General features: G+C 35.8%; 2 protein-coding genes across 3 annotated transcripts in view; both read left to right on the top strand.

The window, feature by feature from the left end:
• The first annotated feature begins 5,286 nt into the window (after positions 1 to 5,286).
• Positions 5,287 to 11,141, top strand: spata7 (spermatogenesis associated 7). Its single transcript, XM_059519798.1, has 11 exons — positions 5,287 to 5,562; positions 5,806 to 5,898; positions 6,033 to 6,080; positions 6,565 to 6,680; positions 6,758 to 7,197; positions 7,286 to 7,331; positions 8,584 to 8,690; positions 8,847 to 8,897; positions 9,122 to 9,199; positions 9,289 to 9,346; positions 10,014 to 11,141. The coding sequence occupies exons 1-11, from the start codon at positions 5,547 to 5,549 to the stop codon at positions 10,398 to 10,400; spliced, it is 1,440 nt and encodes a 479-aa protein (XP_059375781.1). The 5' UTR covers positions 5,287 to 5,546; the 3' UTR covers positions 10,401 to 11,141.
• An 827-nt stretch (positions 11,142 to 11,968) lies between these two features.
• The window catches only part of LOC132112355 (tyrosine-protein phosphatase non-receptor type 21-like), a 31,193-nt gene continuing 16,021 nt past the window's right edge, over positions 11,969 to 27,140 (top strand). The window contains exons 1-14 of one of the 2 annotated variants that reach the window (XM_059519796.1): positions 11,969 to 12,139; positions 13,453 to 13,737; positions 14,865 to 15,034; positions 15,114 to 15,211; positions 18,879 to 18,946; positions 19,047 to 19,117; positions 20,320 to 20,407; positions 21,096 to 21,184; positions 21,658 to 21,745; positions 21,968 to 22,047; positions 22,708 to 22,815; positions 23,484 to 23,544; positions 23,931 to 24,009; positions 25,733 to 26,610. In XM_059519796.1, the coding sequence (XP_059375779.1) occupies positions 13,558 to 13,737; positions 14,865 to 15,034; positions 15,114 to 15,211; positions 18,879 to 18,946; positions 19,047 to 19,117; positions 20,320 to 20,407; positions 21,096 to 21,184; positions 21,658 to 21,745; positions 21,968 to 22,047; positions 22,708 to 22,815; positions 23,484 to 23,544; positions 23,931 to 24,009; positions 25,733 to 26,610 (2,058 nt within the window). In that variant the 5' untranslated portion in view covers positions 11,969 to 12,139; positions 13,453 to 13,557. The remainder of the gene's footprint in view (positions 12,140 to 13,452; positions 13,738 to 14,864; positions 15,035 to 15,113; positions 15,212 to 18,878; positions 18,947 to 19,046; positions 19,118 to 20,319; positions 20,408 to 21,095; positions 21,185 to 21,657; positions 21,746 to 21,967; positions 22,048 to 22,707; positions 22,816 to 23,483; positions 23,545 to 23,930; positions 24,010 to 25,732; positions 26,611 to 27,140) is intronic. The other variant, XM_059519797.1, reaches the window with a different exon arrangement.

Here is a 27,140-nt window from a genome sequence, read left to right as displayed (position 1 = left end):
ACTCACCAGCAGCAAATCAACCACTGCACACCAATATGAATTATTCATTTCGACTGTGGGCATGATGATAATAATAATAATATTTATTTACCCATTACTGCTATATAATACCATATGTTTATGAAGTCAATATGCCAATAATAATATTATATAATATTTAACATATGAATTAATAAAAATATATTTTATATATTTTGTAATTATTTAAATATGACAACAATTTTATTATCGAATATCTAACATTGCATTATATTTATTAATTATTTTATAATAATAATAATAGCTATAGTTATTTATTTAATAATAATACATTTTATTTATATTATATAATATTCAACATTGCATATTGGTAAATATTATGTTAATATTTATTAAATAATCATATAAATTGTATTTAATCATTTTAAAAAACTATTTAAATATGACAATATTATATGATTCTTAACATTACATGTTAACATTAACATATCATAATATGAATATTTATTTAATAATAATATTAATTGTATTTATTTATTGTTTAAATATGACAATATATTATATTAATATAATATAAATTAACCCATGACTGTTACTGTACCTTATATACCTTATATATATATACACACACGCACACACGCACATATTCTGTGTAATAATAATATCACTCTTTCATATTAAAACGTGATTTGAAAGATATATATATTTTTTTTTTTTTACCAGTATTTAAATGTAAAATGTGTTAGAGATGCTAATTATGTTGTCTCATGCTCAGCTCTGAGCTACAACAAGGATATAGTTCTTCATCATTATTTGCTGATGTCTTCTGTATGCATTAAGCAGAAACCCCCCGGAGATTCCTCTTGAAATATGGATGAGACTGCTGCACCTCCTTAAGACTCCACATCTATTAGTAATGGCATGACATCATAACCACATGTGCATTTCTGTAGATTAAATATTCAGTCTCCAATTAACACATATCTTGGTAAATCGGTTTACGACAATATTTATTTATTAGACATTTTTACACTTTGACTGTTTCATATTTGGTGTTGTGTCGTATTTTAAAAGCAGATTCATGTGCTTAAAATTGTCTCTGTAGCTAAATATGTTTGCATCCAGTGATTTTGCAATTACGTTCATTCACATATTACAAAATATTACTCAAAATTCAAATTGAATCTTATTTCGCCTCATTCCAAGTATACTTAGTATAGATTCTGTCAGAATCATCATTGGTCCAATTTATTTTTAATATACATATATAAAAAAAATGATATACAGCCAAGCACACATAATGCTCTGATGCTAACATTAAAAAAAAATCTTTATTAATTATGAGTATGTTGGTTATAAATGCAATATCTTTAGATTTAATGAAACTGTGGTCAAAAGTCTATCATTAATGCAGAAATGTTGGGGTAGTTGGATGGGAAGGGGGTGATGTCTGCTCTTATGACTATTACTTTTTAATAGACTAATGCAATCAGAATATACATTCAACATTCACTTCAGTGGTATGACAGGACTGGATTCTTTCAACTGATTTCCTGTTCCTAAATGATTCCCTATTTCCTATAACTCTGTTCACTATTAAACCAAAATGAAAAGTTAGAAGCTGACTGGTTAGAAGCACTCCAATCAAAATTAAAAAAAAAGAAAAGAAAAGGAAAGAAAAAAAAAAAAAAAAAAATAGAAACACTCCTATTGGTTTGTGAATTGCAAATCATTTGATTCAGACCGGGACTTGCTTTGGAGTGATTTTGTGAATCTTTTGATTCATATCGAAACTTCATAGCGGGTGAGAGTTTCAAGCACAAATGCCCAATCCCAAGAGGGCAGAGTGGAAATGCGAAGAGGGTTCAGCCTTCTTGCTCTTTTAAAAAAATCATTATGATCAGGGCATTTCTGCCAATTGGGGCGATTATGGGCATGTGCATGAAATGCTGCTCCAGCGGCCACATACACTTTTAATGTGTATGATGTAGGACCACTATCAGATCGCTCTTGAAGGAAAGTGAGAATTATTGGTATTGGGCAGTTGAATGGGTCTTCATCCCCGCAACCTGCACCAGTTTGTGAAAACTCTCCATTTATGTGCATAAAGCCTAGCCTCAGAGATAGTGTTCAATACCCACGCTGAGAAAGTGCATATGTTACAGGCAAGCAGACATGAAGACTCCATGACTCTGGATTTGGGTGTCATATCGTTAACTGTGCTTGAGAGAGGAGGTCTCTCTTCAATGGGGTAGTCCACAGGGGGGCTATCAGCATCTCCACCACTTCTGGGAACCACGGCTGATTGGGCCATTTCGGTGCCACCAGCAGAACAGATTGTATGTCCTCTCTGATTTTGCAAAACACATGAGGCAGAAGTTTCGCTGGGGGAAAGGAATACTTGCATACTTTCAGTGGGCATTGAGTGTTATCTGTTGATGCTAAGAGATCCACCTCCGTCCAGCCGAATACACAGCAAAACATATTGACTGTCATATTGATTGGGTGTTATCTCCACTCTCTGTGGATCACTGCGGCTGTGGAAGTGTGCCCTAACTGAAGACTTTGAGAGAGCTGATCAGTTGTTGTGAGTGCTTTTACGACAGACGCACTTGCATATTGATTGAATTCAGCTCCACTCCTAAAAAGGAGATGTTCTGGCACAGTAACAGCATACTCTTTTGCATAATAACAGTTAGCCCTAACCTCTGAAGATGAGCGAGGAGTCTGAGCTTGTCACTGAGCAGCATGCCCTCTAAGGCAGATTGGGCTAAGACTACCCAGTCATTGAGATCGTTCAGGATGCACATTCCACTCTGTTTCAAAAGAGAGAGAGCAACATCCTTTCCTTTCGTGAATGTACGTGGAGCCAGGGATAAGCCGAAGGGTTGGACTGTGAATTGGTATGCTATCCCCTCAAATTCAAATATCAGGAAACGCCAGTGATGAGGGGCCACCTGAATGTGAAAATAAACATCCTTTAAAACCACAGAGAAAAACCTATCTCTCGGTCTGACATGTGAGAGGATTTGTCCCCACATAATCATTTTGATTCAATGGTCTCAGGTCCAAGGTTGGGCGAAGTGATGGTGGACTGTCTCTGTCAGTGAGGGGTCTCCGGCACCTTCGAGCCCTGATGGCACTTCGGCCACAGCTGTCGTTGTCTCACTGCCAGCTCATGTTTGCACAAAACAACAGCAGAAGAGGCATCTGGTCTGAAAGGCTGCGCTGTGGAGGAGTCAAGTCAAGTCAATTCACCTTTATTTATATAGACAGCATTAAATAGGAAAATAGTGTGTCAATAAAGCAAAATGGCAGTTCACCATCTGGTCTGGATACGTACTGGATCCGGGTGACTGCAGTGACCCTCTGATCTGGATACAGACTGGATCTGGTGGCTACAGTGACCTCGGAATAAGAGAGAAACAGACTAATATTAGCGTAGATGCCATTCTACTAACGATGTAGCAAGTATATTGTGTGTTATGGGAAATGTTCCCAGTTCCAGATTTTCTTAATTAATGCAGCCTAAAAATTCTTTAACGGATTTGAATATTAGAAATGTGTTAGTGTGTTATGTGTAAGCCAGGTTAAAGAGATGGGTCTTTAATCTATATTTAAACTGACAGAGTCTGTCTGCCTCAAGAACAATGTTAAGTAGGTTATTCCAGAGTTTTGGGAGCTAAGTGAAAAAAAAGGATCTGCCATCCGCAGTTGATTTTGGTATTATCAAATTGCCAAAGTTTTGAGAATGCAGCGGACGTGGAGGACTATAACGTAAAAGGCGAAATACCATCATTCACCTTTTCAGCGCCTGACCCTGACAGATCTGCATCAGAAACTTCTTTACTCCTTGGCTCGAGAGAGGCTGCAGAGGAAGATCGTGGAAGGGCTAGTTGGGCGAGTTCATCACCTTGGACGATGGCAAAAAAAAGCCTGTGACTTCGAAGGTGTATATTTCCGCAGTGGAGCAGTCCGACACCCCAAGCTCCACCTCTGTGTGAGAGTGACCCAGGGAGAAGATGCACGATTCGTGGCCATCCGAAGATTTGATTGGCTCTTTGCAGGGTCATTCTTCTTCTCCGAGTCTGAAACTCATCAGAAAACAGCAGGGGAAGAGAAGGCATGTCCGCTGAAGTATGTAGATCACTGCTAATAGTCTTCTTGATAGACTTATTGCTTCTCGTAGAAGGTTGGCTGAAGGAAAATATTCTGAATGGATGACAACCAAGCACTGCTTTATAAAGAATGGGAGCCCCTCATATTTCACATGCTTAAATGCCATTGGCCAGTTTCACTGGCGTGATTCAATAAGGCTTCAGTAGGATTTGGAAGAAACAGTAATTCCCAAAGCAATGTAGATGTGACAGAATCGGGAAAGGAACATCAAACTATTAAGGCAGTACAGTTATAAAAACAAAACAAAGAAAAAGAAAGAAATTAAGGTATAAAGATATAAATACTTTAAGAAAATTAACCATGGTTTTTATTCAACTATGGTTAATGTAGCAGGTTTAACTATAGTAACCATGGTGTGTATATATATATATATATATATATATATATATATATATATATATATATATATATAAAATTATTATTATATTTTTTTTTAAGTAATCAACTACCCCTTAAGAGGACACAGGATAAATGCAGAGATGCAGTTTTGACGGCTTTAAGATCCCTCTGCTTCTAGGGCTCAGAAATCGAATTTGAATAAAGAAAAGAAAGGTTTAGAGACAGATTTTTGTTCATGTATGCCAATATTTTTCTATTCTCTTTTGAGTGGTCAAACAATCCAAAGAAAACATCTTTAAAACTGCTGCTGTAATGTTGTTGGTTTTACATAATCAAAATTGTGTAATTATTATCTGATGAATATTCTAACATAAAAAATGCTATCTTTATGAATTATGATTAAATTAGCAACCATAGCTATAAATGAAGTCTTTAATTGCCTGAGGTCAAAAGCCTATCTTATAAATGCATAAATATCATAAAATTTTAGGCCAGCATATAATGAAATGAAATGAAATGAAATGAAATGAAATGAAATTAAATTAAATTAAATTAAATTAAATGAAATGAAATGAAATGAAATGAAATGTAATGTAATGTAATGTAATGTGATGTAATATGTCTTTGTCCACAAATATCAAAATCAAACCTATGCCCTAGTTTCGTTCCTTTTTAGAAAAAAGAACCAGATTTGTGCTATAAGACTACAAAAGGTTTTCACATATAAGCTTTTTAAATATTATTTTATTTAAAAAAAAATCGCAAGACTGCCGAGTCGAAGTTGGGGACATGTGCGTGATTACGTTACCGACTGCATGACGTCAGACGCACGCATAGTAACCAACATGGCGACGGCGAAGCTTTACGGTAGCGAGAACAGATAGCAGCTTGCAAAACATCTGTGAAAGATGATAACTGTGAATATACAATAACATATATTTATTTATCAAGTGTTATTCATTTGACTGCATTACCTCAAACGTTTGTGTGAACGTTAAGCACGATGATTTCCGGTGAAAGAGGAGTATTTTGTGCATGAGTTTCTCATCATGGACACTAAACCAGGTAACGTTGAATAATATAATTAAATATAATATAATATAATAATATAATCCAAATTAAATATAATAATCTGAGCAAATGCAGACGGTTATAAACTATTTATAACCATGCATGGCATGTGCATTTTATAGAGATGCGCTAAATCATGTTCATTTACAACAATAAACAAAAGTAGCATGGTATTACTGTGGTTGTAAGGCATGGTAACGTTACTTCTAACTAATGCCTCTAATATTCTTATTTCAGGTTACAGTCTTGGCTCATCTGGCAAACTGATGAATCAGTACATGGTTAAAGACCACATGTTGTCACATTACAGAAAGCTGTATTCAGCCAGAGGTGATTCAGATACGTGCCACTGTTACAGGGATGCCAAACTTAATTTTAAAGCCACTGGCTTTTTATTGCATTTCATTTATGCCTTATTTCTTTGTCTTTTTACATGCTTAACCCATTCATTTGTTTTCTTTTAGCTGTTGTGGATTGTTCAGTGCCTAAAAGCATGCATAGCAATGTCAAATGTAAGTAAACATGCCGTATTACAAGTCCACTTTATGCAAAAATAATTTAGCAATTTAAATTATATTAAATTGCATGTATGAATTTATATAATAAATACAATTAAATATTGTATATAATATATAATATAGATATATTTAACCATATGTATTTATATTGTATAAATATATACATTATATTTTAAAATATCTAAAATATAATGTATGTATTCATGTGTGTAAATGTCAAATCTTTACATTTATATAAATGCAATATATCAAATAAAATATATTTTAAAATCTATTTAGCCAGATATGCTGTACTAATGCTACTTAAAAAAAAAAAAAAATTTAAAAAAAAAAAATATATATATATATATATATATATATATATCTATGAATGGGAAGGTGTGTCCAAACTTTTGGTCTGTACTGTATATATATATATATATATATATATATATATATATATATTTTTTTTTTTTTTTTTTTTTTTTTAATTTTGTAGATGTTGATCAAAAGCGGCGTGAGCAATTAAGGAAAGACACTCTGAGTCAATCAGGAAGATCCACTTCCCAGAGGAGCACTAGGATAAGCTCAAGAACTTCCTGTACTTCTAAGAATGTAAGATAAATAATTCATTATGTCAGATTGTTGTGCAGAAAGTGTACTTGGGCCTGAAGTTCACGCTTTGTTTCCAGAGCAGACCCTCTGTTCAGGGTGAGGACAGTGCTTATCATTACCTGGACCAATCTCTGATATCTTCACCCAGGATCAGCACCTCATTCCACTCCAAACAAATCGTATATCCGTCCCCTGCGAGTCATTTCCCATCTGCCTCGGAGCTGACTTACCGAAGCCCAAACCCTCACTGGCACCCCGCGGATCCATCCTGTGCCACGTCTCCCGGTCAGAGAGAACACCGAAGCTTTCAGGATCCCACACAGAAGACCTACAGTGGAGATGTTCTGCTGAAACACGCTCATCGCTTTACTCAGGAGAAACCCTTCACCCCGAGAACGCTCAAAACAGACCACAAGTCCACGCTCTTACAATACCGCTATTACACTCCTCCGTGGAGGAAAGCTGAGGAGGAGAAGTCCTCCTGTAAAGTCAAGCGACAGGAGACGTACCACGGGAGGTGTAACCGATTATACTGATTATATTATGTCTCAGATGCTATTGTGGAGACCTGATAGTCTAACGGGTTTTTTTTCTGTTGTCTGCAGTACACGGTCCAAACGAGGTTATTCTCCACAGCTCGAGTCACGCCAGGCAAGTCTGAAGGACCTTTGAGAGACATTCTGTAAAATATCATGTCTGTCTATGCATCTGTCTGTCTGCGTCTGTCTGTCTGTCTGTGTGTCTGTCTGTCTCTCTGTCTGTCTGTGTGTGTGTGTGTGTCTGTCTGTCTGTGCATCTGTCTGTCTGTCTGTGCATCTGTCTGTCTGTGTCTGTGCGTCTGTCTGTCAGTCAGTCAGTCTGTCTGTCTGTCTGTGCGTCTGTCTGTCTTTGTCTGTCTGTGCATCTGTCTGTCTGTGTGTGTGTGTCTGTCTGTCTGTGCATCTGTCTGTCTGTCTGTGCATCTGTCTGTCTGTGTCTGTCCGTCTGTCTGTCTGTGTCTGTCTGTGCGTCTGTCTGTGCGTCTGTCTGTGTGTGTGTGTGTGTGTGTGTCTGTCTGTCTGTCTGTCAGTCTGTCTGTGCATCTGTCTGTCTGTCTGTCTGTCTGTGTCTGTCTGTCTGTCTGTGCATCTGTCTGTGCGTCTGTCTGTCTGTCTGTCTGTGTCTGTCTGTGCGTCTGTCTGTCAGTCTGTCTGTCTGTCTGTCTGTGTCTGTCTGTCTGTCTGTCAGTGTGTGCCTGTCAGTCTGTCTGTCTTTGCGTCTGTCTGTCTGTCTGTCTTTACGTCTGTGCATCTGTCTTTGCGTCTGTCTGTCTGTCTGTCTGTCTGTCTTTACGTCTGTGCATCTGTCTTTGCGTCTGTCTGTCTGTCTGTCTGTCTGTCTGTCTTTGCATCTGTCTTTGCGTCTGTCTGTCTGTCTTTGCGTCTGTGCATCTGTCTTTGCATCTGTCTGTTCTCATCTGTGCGTCTGTCTGTCTGTCTGTCTTTGCATCTGTCTTTGCGTCTGTCTGTCTGTCTGTCTTTGCGTCTGTGCATCTGTCTTTGCATCTGTCTGTTCTCGTCTGTGCGTCTGTCTGTCTGTCTGTCTTTGCATCTGTCTGTGCGTCTGTTCGTGAATTTATGGCTCGAGTTATACATAATTAATTAATGCATTTACTTATTTGTGGTTTGAATTATGATTAATTTATTTATGCATTGTTGATGCATTACTTATGTATGCCTTATTTTTGCATTGGTTTATGCATCTTTTATTTATTTATGCATTCGTTGATTTAAAAAAAAAATGCATGATTGGCTCCTTTGGTTGATAGTGGTTGAAGTTGGTTGATGAATGTTCATATTGAATCTAGACAGAGGAGAAGCTCAAATATAAATGCACTGACATCTTGTTTTAATCTTTTTTGCAGCCATTTACTCTTGATCATGAGTGGTCGGATGAAGAAACGGATTCATTTAGACATCACGGCAAGACCAGCAGGTTTAAGGACAGTGATTTTCTTCTCTCATCCTCCAGGTAAATGATGTCTGCCAGATTTTTTTATATCACACAAATGCCTTGTGGTTTTCTAATAAAGCATGCAGATCGTTAGTAGTTCTATAAATGCACATCCTATTAAATTAATTTTATAGTGGCATATATAAAAGAAAAGGCTCTTTTCTTTTGTTTCAGGATTTCACCAGAAGGCATGAGGTCTCCCATAATGAGAAAAGTTTCAGCAGAGTGAGTGTCTTGCACCAGACCCTTGAAATATATCAAGAATTACACTTATGTGACATTTAAACCACTGATATTCACTTCAAATTCTTAACAAAGCAGATACTTTTAGAAATAAAGATGTAATTTACATGATATATGTATATAAGCATGCATACAGTAATAACAGTAATTTGTGTCTTCATTCATGTGTCATTTTCTGGACCTTGTGAACTACTTCTTTTCATCAGGGAGGAGGAATTAATGTACCTGGAGTTCATTACAGACGTGACGAATGAGATCTTAACACAAGGCCTTTACTCTGACAGGTGTGTGAGGACTTTTATTTTGTAGGAAGAGAAATTGCATGACACTTTTTGTTTGCTTGACTTATCTAATGAAGTATCGGTCTGTTCAGGGTACTGAAGAGAGTTTTTGAACGTCACATTGATATGAACAGACATCGATTAGATGAGGTGAGCATTTTGGATTTTACATTTCATTAATCTGATGCTTTTATACAAAGTGATTTAATTAAGGAAAAGTACAAACAGTTCTTCATTATCTTATCTTATTATTGCAACAACATGGGATATTCGTGCTCACATTTCCTTTTGAAGGAAATCTTTTTTTTATTAATTACACTGATCAAAAGTGCCAGTAAAGACATGTACAACCTTACAAAATATTTCTTTTTTAAATAGGTGCTGTTCTTTTGAACTTTCTATTCATCTGTGAATCCTGAAAAAATTTAATGCATCACAGTTTCCACAAAAATATTGCGCAGCACAACTGTTTTCAACATTGATACTAATCAGAAATGTTTCTTAAGCATATTATTATGATTTCTGAAGATCATTTGACACTGAAGACTGGAGGAATGATGCTGAAAATACAGCTGTGCATCACAGAAATAAATTACAGTTTACCAGATACTCATATAGAAAACAGCTATTTGAAATTGTGTATTTTTACTCTATTAATAAATAAATATTTTTGCAAGCAACAGACAAATCATAACATTTCATTATATGGCACTCAGTTCCAAGCATCCTTCAAAGCATGTGACGTATCCCTCTGTATTAAAACTCCTCAGCATCAATTCCTTTCTAGTTCACTCTCAGACTCTAATATTCCCATCAGAACAAAATGCGACAACTTCTAGACAATCTGCAGGAGGATCTGTGTAGTCCCCCTGCTGCCCCCATCACATCGTACAGTCCTGTCATCTGTCAGACGCTGCAGTCAGATGATGGTGATGATCTGCTTCATAAAGAGTTTAGCGAGGACGTCTCTCCTGCAAACCACAGTCGAGCCGGTCTAGAGGACTGTAATGAAGGCAGCGAGATCTCCCTGAATGATAACGGATATCTCAATCCCAGAAACAACGCTGAAGACCATGATGAGGTATCCGAGCAGGTTGATGAACTTGGGAAAATCATGGCGGAGTCTTTAAGTGTGTCTGAACCTCATCAGCAAGTGTTTGAACAAGAGCAGACGAGAGGAGACATCAGTGATGATGAGTTTTAACTAAAAAGCACACTTATATTTGCTTCGTGACACTGTATTTGTTTGCAGTTCCTTTAGAATTTCAGATTTCTGTTTTGTTCACTTTTTTTAAAATCTTATTTTACTTTTATGCAAAGAAGCCTCGTGCGTTACCATGAAGTGATACTCATACAGTATTTCAGCATGTTATGTGTAGTATTCATTTTTTTTTCTGATTTTTTTAGCTCACAATTTGGGCATTTATTGGTTATGTAGTCTGGTTAGGATTCAGAAGACATGCTGTGTTGTATTTTTGAAAAAACAAAATGGTTTGCGACTTAGTTTTACTACTTTTAATTGGTTTACTTGTACATGTGCAGGATTCATATTCAGTGGTGCAATAATTTAAACCAGAAGAAAGTTTGAAAGACTCATAATTCATCAAAACCATGTGTGTGTCTCAAATACAGTCATTTTTATTTTATTTTTTTATTAAATATTGCAGTATTCAGATAGATTGGTTTAGTGATCAGAAGGAAGCCGTCTGTAAAGGTAACCACATGTGGCTTAAACACTTATTTGTACTTAACACTGAAATATACAATTTAGTTTTGTTTTAGCAGCTGTTGATTTAATTGTCCGCTGAGTGTTTTGCCTTTCAACTACTGAGAAATGAAACACTGCTATGATATGGATTTTTATATTTTCAAATGACTTGACTACTTATTTTGGTTTTATTATTTGTAATACTGGATAAAGATAATTAAATGCTGTTTCAAATTACATTTGGTTTATGTTTATTGTACACTTTAATTAGTCCTTGAGAATGAATCATATCAGCAATAAATGTTACCATGCAATAAACATTAAACTTAACCTGTTAACTGTGCATGATCCAAACCTACATTTTTATAATTCATGACTGAAAACATTTTGAAACATTTAAAATGGGTTTCAAAGGATGAATTTTGAGAATTCACGTTTTCAAGTGATAATTTCTGTATGATAGTGTGATAGAGAAAAAGACAACAAAGAAGACTTTTTTTTTTTTTTTTTTACAAAGGTCAGAACTCCTGAAATGGGGAGTTTCCAACGATATATAGTTTGTCATGATTAGATTAGGATTTAATTGTAATATAGTGAAGTAAACGTAGGGGGCCCACCAAGGGGCCAGGTGGCAGTTAACAGGTTAAATACTCACTAAAAGGTTTAACAGGTAACCAGGTTGACAAATATGACAACACTGTTTTATTATACACCCGAAAATCTTCAAGAGCTGATAAAGTCATGCTCAACATGACAGAAAGCAGAGTTTTATTGTGGTAAATTATGTGCAGTTCTTCAAATGGCTTTACTGCAGCTGCTCTCATTCCACGCATTTCACGCGTCTGACGTCATGCGCGACTTGTATTTATTAATCTGATCTCATTTTTAAATCAGATATAACTGTGTTATTTCACTCCAAAAAAATGTAAAAAAAAAAATTCTACGCGGTCAAAATGAACTCATGTGACTGTTATGAAACCGAAAAAAGCGTAAAGATGTATGGGTATGAGAGAAAATAGTGCCGTGGATTAATATGTTCCCGATCACCTTTCCTCTGGTATTCCGAGCGGATGTGACGTAGCAGCAGGAGCGTGACCCGAGGAACCTCAAACATGCGTCAATCCCGAAAAAACAAAATCCACCAAATATCGGATTATCACCACAAACCGTAATTCCTACTTCGAAACCTACTCATGATATAAATCAAGGATATAATAAATCAGACAATCCATCAGGTGAGCTTTTGAAATCATTATTTTCCACAGTTTTACTGAAAAGTGTTAGCAAGCGTTAGCCATCGCGCGCTATTAAACTCGAAATAAAGCTAAAACTCAGTCATCTTAATAAACCTCACCTATTTAGGTGTTTAAATATGTTTTTGAAGACGTTAACGTTTTGTTTCATGAAGTGAATGAGTCCCATCTGGATGCGGGCGGTTTTGCGGTCACTTGTTGCTCTAAAAGTTAGTCGGACATTTTTGGTGTTTGTTTATATTTCGCAAAAGCAGAAAAACTCAATGATTTCTAACAACGACAGCGGAATTAAGTGCTTCGATTTACTTTTATGTAATAAAATGCTTTTTTGTAATTATTTTTTTACATATTTGAGGGCCTTAAGCATAAATTAGGGTTCCTCTGTTATTGTTTTGATTTTATTGTTTAGTCTTATTTGTTTGATGTCAAGAATAGTCATATTGGATAATTATTATATTCGAAATAAATATGTAACGTACATTTTTAAATCTTCGAGAAATTGCATATTTAGTGATGACCTAAATTGTTTATCGCGCAAAAGTTGCAACAATATTGCTGAAATCACACATTTATTAATATTAAATAAGCCATCCATTATATATACAAACCAAGTTCATGCTCCTTTAAACTGCGCAAATGTAAAGTATTATTTTAAATATACTTTTTTTTTGTTCCCTCCGTATATTATTGTTATATTTTTTATGTGTCTCATTATTTTAATCTTAATTGTTATTATCTTAATAAAATTTATTTAAATATATTTTTGCACTTTTAATATATATATATATATATATATATATATATATATATATATATATATATATATATATATAATTTTTTTTTTTTTTTTTTTTTTTTTCTATTTTACATTTTTTTTTTAATGTTTTACTTTTTTTTGAGTTTGAAAACCCTCTTGTGTGCTTTATGTAATTGCAATTTATTAAATATTCTTTGTAGAATTTATGGAACAAACATTCAGTTTCTATTGTATTAGTCATACTAAGTGACAGAAATATTTGAGTTTAGTCCTTGACGTCATCCTCTTCAACAAATATGGAAAGTGTTTTTTTTTCCTCCCTTGCAAAATTTGATAACCATCTTTATTTTGCGGTCCAAATTTATGCATGATTACATGGTTAATTTAAATAGTTTTTTGCTTGTTATCTGTGACCCACCAATTGTGATGTTATCAGAAAGAGTAGATAAATACTGATATGACTCTGAGCGTTTAGGCTGCTTGTATCTGTGTATGTCATGGTTGCTAATCTGTTTGGCTGTGGTCTGTTTTTATCCAGGGACTCATGTGTTTGGCTTGTGGAGCCCTGTATAATCCAGCACCCCTCCATGGATTAACCGCAGAGAAAAGCTGAATCCAGTCATTCTCGCCGCACTGGTGCAACATGCCCCTTCCGTTCGGATTAAAGCTCAAGAGAACCAGAAGATACACCGTGTCCAGCAAGAGCTGCCTGGTGACCCGCATACAGCTGCTCAACGGCGAATATGTGGAGTTCACTCTTTCGGTGGAAAGCACGGGACAGGAATGTCTGGAGGCAGTCGCGCAGAGACTCGAGTTACGAGAGGTAGGATTTCCGTCATTTTTGGTTTAATCTGGTCGAAAGCACCTTAACGCAGCTTGGGCGTGTGTTTATTTTAGCTCGCTGGTGCCGTCTGGAGTCTTGGCTATCATAGGACCGCTACCAAAATGCTGTCAAACACCCTAAATGCATGTGTGCCAAGAATTTGGCCTGGACTCTGAGTGCTGTGTTTGCATGCAGTCAGCTGCTCTTGAGAGTCTGAATCAGATTATGGTGTTAGTATGCCATCCATATCTAGTTATAGATGACCGACCGTGTCTTTTCAGACATGTTGTGTGAGTCTTATTTTCTTGACCAGTAAACTGTGGCTTTTAGTATATTAAGTATCCTAAAGTTGAGAAGTACTGTGATTTAAATCCGCTGTATTAATTGTGCATGCTTACAAAATCCTGATGATGATGATGTTGTTCAAGCAAAATTACAGTATTGGTAATTTAAAAAAAGTTTTATAGTAGGGATATTTAAAAAGAAAAAAAAAGCCAAATGAAGAATTTGGGGAAAAAAATAAACATTTTGTACTTTTTAAAGTTAAATTATTCTATCTAATGCACTTTTAGAGTGAAAAATTAAGAAAACTCAAGTCAGAAAAAATCAGTGAATTGACTTGTACCTGAACTTTAAAGAGGACTCAACACATTTTTTTATTTGCGATATATTACCTCAGTCTAAATTACATTCACACTTGTGTCTTAGGAAGCCAAACACCATAATCTGCATTATTATATGGATGTGATGCTGTAGGTTATTAATCTTTTTGTTCATTTTTTGTTTAACACTTGTTTTAATCACCATTTAGCTATTTTTGGAGATCAATAACCATCCTGCTGTGTGACATAAAATGAAATGTCTAAATATTGAATGCATGTACTATCACAATTAGTCCGAGCTCATAAAAACAGCAGGTGTTATCATATAAAGAAATTATACTCTCAATTTCTTTGGTTTTTAGCTGCACATCTTTTGCCAAAGAGTCGTCTTGGTTAAAACGTTTTGAATCTACCCAGTTTTCACCTCCAGAAAAACTGATTTGAAGTTAAATGAATGTCCGGTCTCCAGGCCTGTCGTTTCTCATGAGTGAAAGAGTAATCAGTGAAATTCTGTTCATTCCCCAGATAACGTATTTCAGCCTCTGGTACTACAACAAACAAAACCAGCCGAGATGGATTGATCTGGAGAAGCCGCTGAAGAAACAGCTGGACAAGTACGGACTGGAGCCGACCGTTTACTTTGGAGTGGTGTTCTACGTGTCTTCTGTTACACAGTTACAACAAGAGATAACCAGGTAAAGGATGAGAATACGTTTAAAATGATCACAGCAGTGCTATTAGAGCAACTTTACTCACTTCCTGTTTTCCACACAGATATCAGTATTATCTCCAGCTGAAGAAAGATGTTCTGGAGGGGAAGATCCCGTGCTCCATTGAGCAAGCCATTCATTTGGCCAGCTTGGCTGTGCAAGGTATTTTTTGGGGATATTATGTTGGGGATTTCAGGTATATGAACATACTGAGATATTAGGACCGATGCAGGTCTAATACTGCGCTGCACTTGTTTTCGGATGATTTAGTGCTCGTTAATCTTTTGTCTTTGTAATATTAATACTCTCTTCAGTTGTTTCCATTCCATTGGACATTTAAAGGGATAGTTCACCAAATTTTATTTTTATTTTTTAAATTATTTTATTACTTTTATTAACTCAGTGAAAATATGCAGTTAAAGTGGTCATAGGATGCCCATTTTCCACAAGTTGATGTGATTCGTTAAGGTTTTTAGTGAAAAGTCTGTAGCATAGTTTGGTTAGGGAATTTCTCAGTGGTAGTGTAAAACAACACAGATTTTCTCCTGTCAATATCAGCTCTGTTTACAGCAACCCGTTTCCTTGCATGTCGCTTTAAATGCAAATGAGCTCTGTTGACCACGCCCACTTCCTTCAGAAACAATCTGTGAACTGCTTGATATAAGAAAGGGTTTTGAATTTGAGACAAAAAAAAAATTATTTTTATTTTTAACCAACCTACAACTAAAATTAACCTGTTCTTTAATATCTATGTATATTTGTTTGAATGAATCTGCCATATTTTTTTTTTTGACAGTCACTGTTTAAATGTCTATAAAAACTGCCTGTACAATATAAATAAATTATTTTGTATGTAATATAAATTAAGTATTGTGTATAAATCATTTGTACATTTTTTGCATGTTCAATATTTTGTTTGTATACGTTTGTCAGCCACTTTAAATTTTTTTTTACAAATTTAAACATTTGCACATAAATCACTTTAATATTATATTGCTAATCAAATGAATCTATTTATTATGAATCAATACCGACTGAATCATTATTGAATTACTGAATTACAAGCTTGTGATTCGAAATTGAATCAAATCACAAATGTGTTCCAAAACGAATATTCAAGTCATCTTTCAATTTTTTTTTCCCTCCACTCTCAAATCTCTAACATTATGTGGAAGGTGTTTTGAAACACAGTTATAAGTTGATTTTGCAAGAGAACATTTGCCTTAACATTCTTAAGATAACGTTGAGCCAGTGTCTGGTTCACGGGTTCAGATACTCCATCATGAAGGTACGGTTTAGTATTTCTACAGGCTGCAAGTCTAGAAAATCAGATCATCATTTATCAAGCTGTGCTGCCAGGCTCCAGAATCTCATACACTGCTGGCAAAGATATATCAGGCAGCACCATGCAGTTACTGTTTAGCAGAGGAACTGACGTCACTCACTGTCGCAACCACATTAAAAAATATCTCCCATATTTGCACTGTCAAAATGCCTTTGTTGCTGCATGGTTTGTGTTGTTTTGATGAGGCTGGATGTACAGCGGGAGTTATTTTTGTGCACCAGCATTGCTGTGTAAGGAAGCTTCATGCGATGGTAATGTTTCGGATTGTCGGCATAGCAGTGAACATTTCTAACAGGCTGATTAGACATGCTTTTAATTTTGCGCTACTACAGTTACAAAGGCTAAATCGATTCCTTGCATTACAAAACGTCTCTCAGCTTTTCTAAATTTAGATGTGCGATTTCTATAAATGCTGTAGATGGTTTTTCAGGAGTGTCATCTCACATTTTACATTTTAAACCCAACATCAAACTCATAAAATCTATGTAAAAAAAAAAAAAGAAGTTAAATAAAAACAACTAAAATGATTTTTTAATAAAAATAAAAATACATTTTAATAAAATATTTTCTAAAATAAAAAAAAATGCATTAAATTAATTGCAAAACTAAAATAAATAACAATAAAAAATATATAAATTAGTAAAATTAAAATAATAAATGATTAAAAAAACAATAATAATGTAATTTGTTAAATAATCAAAAAAAAAAAAATAATAATAATAATAATATGCAATAAAATATGGATTAGAGATTTGAATGTGCATCATGTGCATCTTCGGATAATGTATATACAGTCGTGGCCAAAAGTTTTGAGAATTACATAAATATTAGTTTAATAAATAAAAGTTTGCTGCTAAACTGCTTTTAGATCTTTGTTTCAGTTGTTTCTGTGATGTACTGAAATATAATTACAAGCACTTCATACGTTTCAAAGGCTTTTATCGACAATTACATGACATTTATGCAAAGAGTCAGTATTTGCAGAGTTGGCTCTTCTTTTTCAGGACCTCTGCAATTCGACTGGGCATGCTCTCAATCAACTTCTGGGCCAAATCCTGACTGATAGCAACCCATTCTTTAATAATCACTTCTTGGAGTTTGTCAGAATTAGTGGGTTTTTGTTTGTCCACCCGCCTCTTGAGGATTGACCACAAGTTCTCAATGGGATTAAGATCTGGGGAGTTTCCAGGCCATGGATCCAAAATTTCAACATTCTGGTCCCCGAGCCACTTAGTTATCACTTTTGCCTTATGACACGGTGCTTCATCGTGCTGGAAAATGCATTGTTCTTCACCAAACTGTTGTTGGATTGTTGGAAGAAGTTGCTGTTGGAGGGTGTTTTGGTACCATTCTTTATTCATGGCTGTGTTTTTGGGCAGAATTGTGAGTGAGCCCACTCCCTTGGATGAGAAGCAATCCCACACATGAATGGTGTCAGGATGCTTTACTGTTGGCATGACACAGGACTGATGGTAGCGCTCAACTTTTCTTATCCGGACAAGCCTTTTTCCAGATGCCCCAAACAATCGGAAAGGGGCTTCATCTGAGAATATGACTTTGCCCCGGTCCTCAGCAGTCCATTCACTATACTTTCTGCAGAAGATCAATCTGTCCCTGATGTTTTTTTGGAGAGAAGTGGCTTCTTTGCTGCCCTTCTTGACACCAGGCCATCTTCCAAAAGTCTTGTCCTCACTGTGCGTGCAGATGCGCTCACACCTGCCTGCTGCCATTCCTGAGCAAGCTCTGCACTGGTGGCACTCCGATCCCGCAGCTCAATCCTCTTTAGGAGACCATCCTGGCGCTTGCTGGACTTTCTTGGACGCCCTGAAGCCTTCTTTACAAGAATTGAACCTCTTTCCTTGAAGTTCTTGATGATCCTATAAATTGTTGATTTAGGTGCAATCTTAGTAGCCACAATATCCTTGCCTGTGAAGCCATTTTTATGCAACGCAATGATGGCTGCACGCGTTTCTTTGCAGGTCACCATGGTTAACAATGGAAGAACAATGATTTCAAGCATCACCCTCCTTTTAACATGTCAAGTCTGCCATTCTAACCCAATCAGCCTGACATAATGATCTCCAGCCTTGTGCTCATCAACATTCTCACCTGAGTTAACAAGACGATTACTGAAATGATCTCAGCAGGTCCTTTAATGACAGCAATGAAATGCAGTGGAAAGGTTTTTTAGGATTAAGTTAATTTTCATGGCAAAGAAGGACTATGCAATTCATCTGATCACTCTTCATAACATTCTGGAGTATATGCAAATTGCTATTATAAAAACTTAAGCAGCAACTTTTCCAATTTCCAATATTTATGTAATTCTCAAAACTTTTGGCCACGACTGTATATAGAGAGCTTCTAGTAAAAAAAAAACTAAAATATCACCCCATGAGTCATCCTTTGAGAAATCAATGTCATTGTTTTATTTAGAGGCTTTTTTAACCTCACACTAAACATAATTTATCTGTTGGTTTTTAGCTGACCTTGGAGACTTCAATCGATATGACTCCCAGGAATTCCTTCAAAAAATTGTGCTTTTTCCAATGGTAAGTGATTATTGAACATATTATTGTCTTCTTTCGGTTTAAAGGCTGCAGGATATTTCATAAGTCTGTTATTTTAACACTCTTTCTCCACTTTTCTCAGCCGTGGATACAGGACGAGAGGGTTGTGGAAGAGGCCACGCAGAAAGTCACCGTGCTTTATCAGAACTACCGGTGAGAGGCTGTAGTTATTCTGAAATGTGCTAGTTTTCCCATTTGGAAAAGCCTGAAAGACTGTGAGGTTCAGTGAGGAGGCTTTGTGATGATCAGATGTGTTCAGATGGTTCCTGTTAGAGGATTTCAAAGGCAGCTGTGAACTCTGACCAGACTTTTAGCTTTAGGTGCAAGGCAACAATAAATGCTCTTGGCTTTCCTGCAAGAGTTCTGTTTTAGAAAGTCTTTCAGATGAGGTTTACATGTGTTTGGCACACGTTAAGGCTGGGATTTGTATTTTGAAATATTTTCCACAATTTGTTGCAGATATAAAATCAAAATGATCTAAATTGAAAAGTATTATTTGTCCTTTTTATTTCTAAAGAAGCATTTTTTTATATAGGCCTAATGCATTATGAAAGAAGGGCTAATTTCAGCTCTATTTTAAACCATAGGAACAAAATGAATTTAAAAGTCTTATTTCACTCCTACCACATATAAAGGTCTTAAATCTGAGTAAAAAGTATTACCGTTTTAGTTAGTCATGGCATTAAATGTTGCATGCACTGCAAAAATGAATATTTACTCAGTATTTTTGTCTTTGTTTTTCAATACAGATATCTAAACAGCCTTAAATCAGTGTCTTGTTTTCTGAAAAAACTGAACAAAATTAAATGAGATTGTGCATAAAAAAAAACGTCTGTCGATGTTGTATGAAAACATGTTTTTCCTTTGAATTAAGTTTATTTTTCTTCACATTGGCAGATATTTGTTCGCGTTTTAATCATAAACTCATCTAATTTTGATCAATTTCTCAGAAACCAAGACTTGATATCTCGTCACTTTTTTCTCAGTGCCTCAGTTTTCTTTATGAAACTAGATATTTGTACTGGAAATATACATAATAATACTTTTTTTGCAATGTGAACAGAAGGTACATTAAAAGTTATTAAGCTTTTCTTGTAATGAATTAAACTAATCTATTCTTTACGTAATATAGTTCTTCGTTCTTTATGGCATGTCATGCAGATGAAACAGTTTTTAGTGTCTTGGAAGAAACATTTTTTGTTTGAGTAATGCACGATAAGCATGAGGAAGAATCAGCACAGATGAGTCTGATAATGACATCAGATGACAAGTGCATGGTTGAATGTGACCTTTGTGCTGTAGTGTCTCATGTCGGAGCTGTGTGTGTGTGTGTGTGTGTGTTGTCTGCTCCCCAGAGGTCTGTCCGCACCGGAGGCGGAGTTACTCTACATGCAGGAGGTGGAGAAGATGGAGGGCTACGGGGAGGAGAGTGTCCAAGCGAAGGTAAAGCAGCAAGAAAAGCTGTTCGTTGTGTAATTCAAGTTCCTTTTCATGGGTGGAACATCATCATGCAAGAGTGCACGCGACTCATTCGACGATGTGAAAGTGTGAAATGCATGCACCTAAACTATCTATTCACGGGAATTTATTTATGAGTGTTAAGTTTAAATTATAATAGATTCCCGTGATGCATTTTGCATAAGTCATCTTCAGCAGATTTGAATGAAATGTAGCATTGCATCAGTGTCTCATCAATGGATGCTCGGCAGTGAATGGGTGCCGTCGGAATGAGAGTCCAAACAGCTGATAAAAACATCACAATAATCCATTGGTTAACAGCTGGAGGAGACAAAAGCTGCGTGTTTGTAGCAACAAATCCAGTCCTCTAATCATAATAGTGCTTTTTCTATTGAAAATAATATGCACTATTTACCGCCCAAATGCACTTTTGATGTTGGAGACAACAGGGGATGGACTTTTTCTATTGAGGAAGTGTTGTTATGGATTATCGACTATTTTGGCCAGACACAGTGGTTTGAAGTTGTTAAGTTTCTCATTCTGGCGGCACCCATTCACTGCAGAGGATCCATTACTGATTGATTAATTATTTTAAGAGACTGAGAGTTTTTTTTAAATTAATAATAATTTCACCGTACTATATTTTAAGGTTTTCTTCCTTGCGTCTAAACAGGATGCTCAGAGCACAGATGTGATCATCGGCTCTTGTCTGGACGGGATTTTTGTCAAGCCCAAAAATGGGAAAGCACCTCTCATTTTTAGGTATGTGTGCATTCATCTTTTTGTGTGTTTTTTGCATTCATTCATTAGGGCTGGTGAGCTATATAAAATAAATTGTGACACATTTATGATCTTTAGCGATCCTAAAAAAAAATGTTGTTTGTTTTTTGCAGTGATATTCATTTGGCTATTACATTTCCTAATTGCATCAGTCAGCAATATTTTAGGGAGTCTCTGCATGGCACATCACAGTGTTTTAATAAAATACTAATCACAATTGCAGCATTTACATTTGTTAAGTTTGTTCTTGTGTTAATATAGTGAATCAAAGTGTGCAAAGCATGCATTGAAATTGTGTTTCCTCCCATTGGGCAAAAAAATCACCCTTTCTCAGAGCAATAATAATCAATATAGATATTGTCAAAATACAAAAATGTTCATCGTCCAGTGTATCGTGTTCTTAGGTTGTGTTTTGCCGTCATGTGTCTGAATCGAGCTTTTAATTGTCTCTGCAGGTGGAATGATATAAATAATATGACTCATAATAAGTCTTTCTTTGCCCTGGAGCTTGCCAACAAAGAAGATACAATCCAGTTCCAGACCGTAAGTCAGATGCTTCAGATGCTTTCCTCTTGCTAAAATAGCCAAAAGACTGAAGTTACCCTAGAGTTATGCTATCATTTATGCCTCTGTGTATGTCCATTCTTATAAGTGAAGAGATTTGTAGCCGGCCTCTAAAGAACGCCGCTCATTTAGGCCCTGAAACACACGAGTCAATGTTCTGGCCTGATTTGATTCAGTAAAAATGTTCTGGCTTTGTTTCAGGAGGACATGGAGACGTCCAAATACGTATGCAGAATGTGGCTGGCGCGGCACAAGTTTTACAAAATTAACAACAGCAGCCTGTAAGTGTGTGTGTGTGTGGTTTTGTACTCATTTCGGCCAATACAATATGAACAACTCTATAGCCTCTTACAGATGCTGGTCATTTGTCTTTTATTTTCCCGTTAAAACTAAAAAATGTGACAAAAAAAAGACATTTGTGGATTGGATCTTGTGGTTACATGTGTAAAAACACATTATATGCAACAATAAAAATATAGCTTTTCACAGTTAAGATTATTTGGTGTTTATCTCTTCTCACCAAGGCTGGATTTATTTGATCAAAAATACAGTAAAAACAATTAAATATTATTACAATTTCAAATAACTATTTTCTATATGAATATATTTTAATGTGTAATTTATTTCTGTGATCAAAGCTGTATTTTCAGTGTCTCGGGATCCTTTAGGAATCATTCTGAGCATTTCATATTATTGTTAAAAACGGTTATTTTACTTCATACTTAAGTGTAAACGTCTGAATAGAAAGCTCAAAAGATGATTTTTTAATGCAATATCATATCTGTTACCTTTGATCAATTTAATGTTTCCTTACTGGAAAAACAAAGCAAAATAGCTGATTGTTTAATCATAAATAGGCTGGCTAAAATCATTGGCTGCTTCATCAGTGCGTCTGTAGTTTTGTGTCTTCTCCTTCACTGCTATCCATTTACTGTCTCCAGAGAGCTGTCTGACGGCCCAAACTCTGAGGGCTCCCAGAGGTCCATACTTTCTCTTTCTTTTCCTCGTTTTCCAAACCTCTCTCGTCCCTCTGTTCCTGTTGACAAGGGGTGAGCCTGACTGCGCAAGCTTCTCGTGGGCTACAGAGTGACAGAAAACTCCTGATAACTCCTGATTACAACATGCTTGGGTCATATTTCACAAATTTAATAAAAATATAAAATAAAATGCAGCCCTTTTTGGATCATTGCAAATGTATTTTTTTTATTTTATACCTAATCAAATGCTACTTTTTAAAAAATAAATATTTAACTTAACAATAATTCCCAATTACAGCATCATAGACTAGTTAAATATTAAGTTAAATATTGATAATGTGGGTAAATGTCAATGAAACAATCCAAATATTTTTGAAAGAAGTCTCTTCTGCTCACCAAGGCTGCATTTATTTGACCAAAATTGGAGTCAAAATAGTTATATTATGACATATTATAATATTATCTCTGTTTATTTTAGGATCAAGTATTTTATTTTATTTTTAACTAACTGTAGTCAGCTGCAAATCCAATGCTATAATCTTTTATTCATATTATGTTTTATATATATATATATATATGGAATGTATATGTGAGTTGTCATGAAAATTTGAATGCAGTGCAAAATGCAAACTGCTGATTTTGTACTGTAGTCTCACAGTGCATGTGATGAATAAAACATTGACCTTTATTACTCTCTGTTTTACTTCACAGTTGTGTTTTATTGTTTTGTTTTATTACAGACAAACTCAGCCCGCTCCAGTAAACACAGTGAGGCGACGGTCCTCGACAAGAATGTCTCTGGTCAGCATTAAACCAGTTATTCGATGACTATACAACAGTTTTGCTATGGAGCTCGTTCTGTAGGACGTTTCTGGAGTTTGTCGGCTCTGCATGATCTCATTTGTTTTTGATGTGATTTACTGTAGCTCTGTTCCAAAACCTTGCTCTCTGCACACTAGGCAGCTCCCTTTTAAGGAAGCATCCTTACTAAAATGCAACCTTAAAAACATAAACATTGGTTCAAAGACAGAAAGCATTAAAAGTCCAATTAAAGCTTTTTTGATTTATGTTGTGTGTGTACTTGAATTGCTTCAAATACAAAGTTTAGAGGGATAGCTCTCCAGGTTTTGGACAGAGTTAATATGTGCAGGTGAATAATGCTGCTTTTGTTTTGTCCTATGATGCAGCCAAAACCTCAACCCTACATGATGCCACCTCAGATGCATTTTAACGGCCATTACACTGAACCCTACACCTCTTCACAAGGTAGGACATCTCCCATCAGCAACGGGCCAAAACCGTTTTGTCCATTCTCACTGCAAAAATGTTTTTTGCATCTAAACATTCTCAAATCAACATAAAACAAAAAGACAGAATTTAGTGCGAAAAAGAAAAAAAAATCAGTGTGGTTAGAAAAATTTACTTTAACATTTTTAGAACTTTAGAAATATAATATCTAAACATTCTTACAACATTCTACAACATACATTTATTTAAAAAGCAAAATAACTTAAGATATGAAGTATTCTCAAAGTAATGTATCTAGATTTAAGAGGTATTATTTGTACTTGAAATACAAATACTTGAAAAGTCAAATACTACGCAAATTAATTTATCTTGACTTAAAAAATGTTTAATAAAAATGTTACTGGAAAAGAAGACATATGAGAATTTTTGTATTTTATTTATTATTTTGTAATTGAATAATAATAATAATAAAGATTAATTATAATTTTAAAGTAACTCAAATACTACAGTCTTTTATAAATTTAAGTTAAGATATAGACAATTTGGTTGAAAAATAAATCAGTTTTTGTGAAAATAACCTATGGAGTTTTCTTAAGTTAATTCATCCAGATTTTAAGTTTGTACTTTACAAAATACTAAGCATTCTTGTATTTTATTTGTTTTTATTTTATTTATATTCTTATTTAAATAATAAAAAAAAAACTAGTCCGAAAATCAAAAAACTAAAAATATTACACTTGAATGATTAGCGGTCGACCAATATTGCTTTTTTTTTTTTTTTTTTACAGCCGATGCGATATCTTTGAAAGCAGGGTGGCCGATATAAAACCAATATAATTGTATTTATTTTAATTAATATTTAAGAAATTTTAAATCATTTGAAAATTGATAAAAAAATTATTTGTAAAATAAACCTACCTCAGATGACGAAGTATTTTCCATAAATAAATATTTAATAAAAATATAATTAAAAAGGAAGTAAACTGTAACCAGCAGAGCACTCAATATCCTGGGACGTTTGTGTGCATTGGGAATCATATTTTTTCAAATAAATCCAAGGTAACACTCATTTTACATATGGCACACAGTGAAAATCACATGAATATAATGGTGGGCAAATGCATAAAGCGATGCATAATTTGAAATCATGAATTTAATTTTTAAAGCATTCAATTTGCACGGACCGAAAGTCACGCAGACAACACACAGACATGCTGGTCACATGCACACTTCACAAGATCTCACTACTGGATTGGACTAAATTTGCAAGGTGTTGAGTTAAATTTTCATTTATTAATCAAAGATTTGTTTAAATTATGTAAATGCGTATTTTCTGAATGCTGATGACAAACGAGAAAGTATTATAATGTTTGCCTATCTATTAATAATATAAAAACAAGCGTTATAATACTGTTTACATTTTAATTCCTAACAGTTCTATCAGATTATTAGACTTCTATCCATATTAAACAGAACTGTTAATGGTGATGGCGAACAAAATAAAAGTCCCACCTCGAACGCATCGGCCAAACAGAAAAACTTATCGGCCGTTGATGATATATGAAAAATAGCAAATATCGGCCGATATATCGGTCGACCACTAATAATGATGCTGACTTGCAATGACTGTGATTTAGTTTTTCAAGTTAACCTATCTTGATTTAAAGAATGTGTAGATATTTGTAAAACGAGACGAAAATAATAGACAAGAACTGACACACCTCTCTTGTACATCCCACAGATAATCTGTACATCAACAACCAGAACGGTTTCTACTACCATTCCCAGACCAGTCTGGACCGCTCTCCGCACGAGTACAACGGCCGGATCCGTAACGGCAGCGTTTACAGCGCACAGAGCACCAGCTCCCTCAACAACCCGCAGCACTACCTGCAGCCCTCGCCCATGTCCTCCAACCCCAGCATCACAGGAAGTGACCTCATGCGGCCCGACTACGTGCCTTCCCACCGGCACAGTGCCCTGATCCCGCCGTCCTACCGCGCCACGCCTGATTACGAGAGCGTCATGAGGCAGAAGAACCACGGGATGATCCCGCCAGCCGAGCGCCAGAGCCACTCCATGAGGAACCTCAACATTGGGAACTCGTACGCCTACAGCCGCCCCGACCCGCTCGTGTACAGCCAGCCGGAGATCCGGGAGCACGGCACGGGCCAGTACCCCTTCCACCTCAACTACAGCTTCCACAGCCCCTCCCCGTACCCCTATCCCACCAAGAGACGGCCTGTCGTAGGAGCCGTCAGCGTCCCCGAGCTCACCAACGTCCAGCAGGCGCAGGAATATCCTCCGCCCAACATCATCAGGAATCAGGTCTATTGGCCGCCGCCGCCGTATCCCTACCCTCACCCTCGACCCGCCAACAGCACCCCGGATCTGTCCCGCCATCTCTACGTCAGCAGCAGTAACCCGGATCTGATCACACGCCGCGTCCATCACTCGGTGCAGACCTTCCAGGAGGACAGCCTGCCCGTGGCTCACTCGCTGCAGGAAGTGAGCGAGCCGCTCGTCACGACCCGACGGCCTCACATGCACAAACGCAACTCCATCGAGATCGCCGGGCTGGCATACGGCCTCGAGAACATGAGGCTGAAGGAGAGGAAGGTGAGTCCTTTCCGGATGTTAAGTTCATGTTAGCTTGTTAAATAAAACTTTAGTTGAAACTTTAGATTTTAACATGTTTATTAAATATTGGAATACCTAAAATGAATGTTCAGAAGAATTTTTCTTTAACTAATGTAGCCCGAATGTAAAGTGTGAATTAACAATAAAGAATCAAAACACTTGCAAACAATATCTATGGCATGCTGTAGTCCAGATTAAAAAAAAAAAGTTTGAAAATAAATAGACTATTAAGTCTAAATACTTAAGTATTTGGCCCTGTTATGAACATCATCGTGAATACACAAACCTGAATGGCTATTTAAAATTATTTAAATATGATTAGAAAATAGTGCAGCTGCTTTATTTATGGGGTTTCTGCAGTTTAGAATCCTAATAAGTATTAATATTTATATATGATACTAGATTTAACTATTTTCAATAATTTTAATTTAGGTTTCATTTGTGACATTTTACACACTTAAAATTATTGTCAGCAGCATTTTCATAATTCTAATATAATTATTTTAATA

Source organism: Carassius carassius, chromosome 32 (genome assembly GCF_963082965.1).
Source record: "Carassius carassius chromosome 32, fCarCar2.1, whole genome shotgun sequence".
Taxonomy (NCBI): domain Eukaryota; kingdom Metazoa; phylum Chordata; class Actinopteri; order Cypriniformes; family Cyprinidae; genus Carassius; species Carassius carassius.
This window is presented reverse-complemented; position numbering and strand designations above follow the sequence as displayed.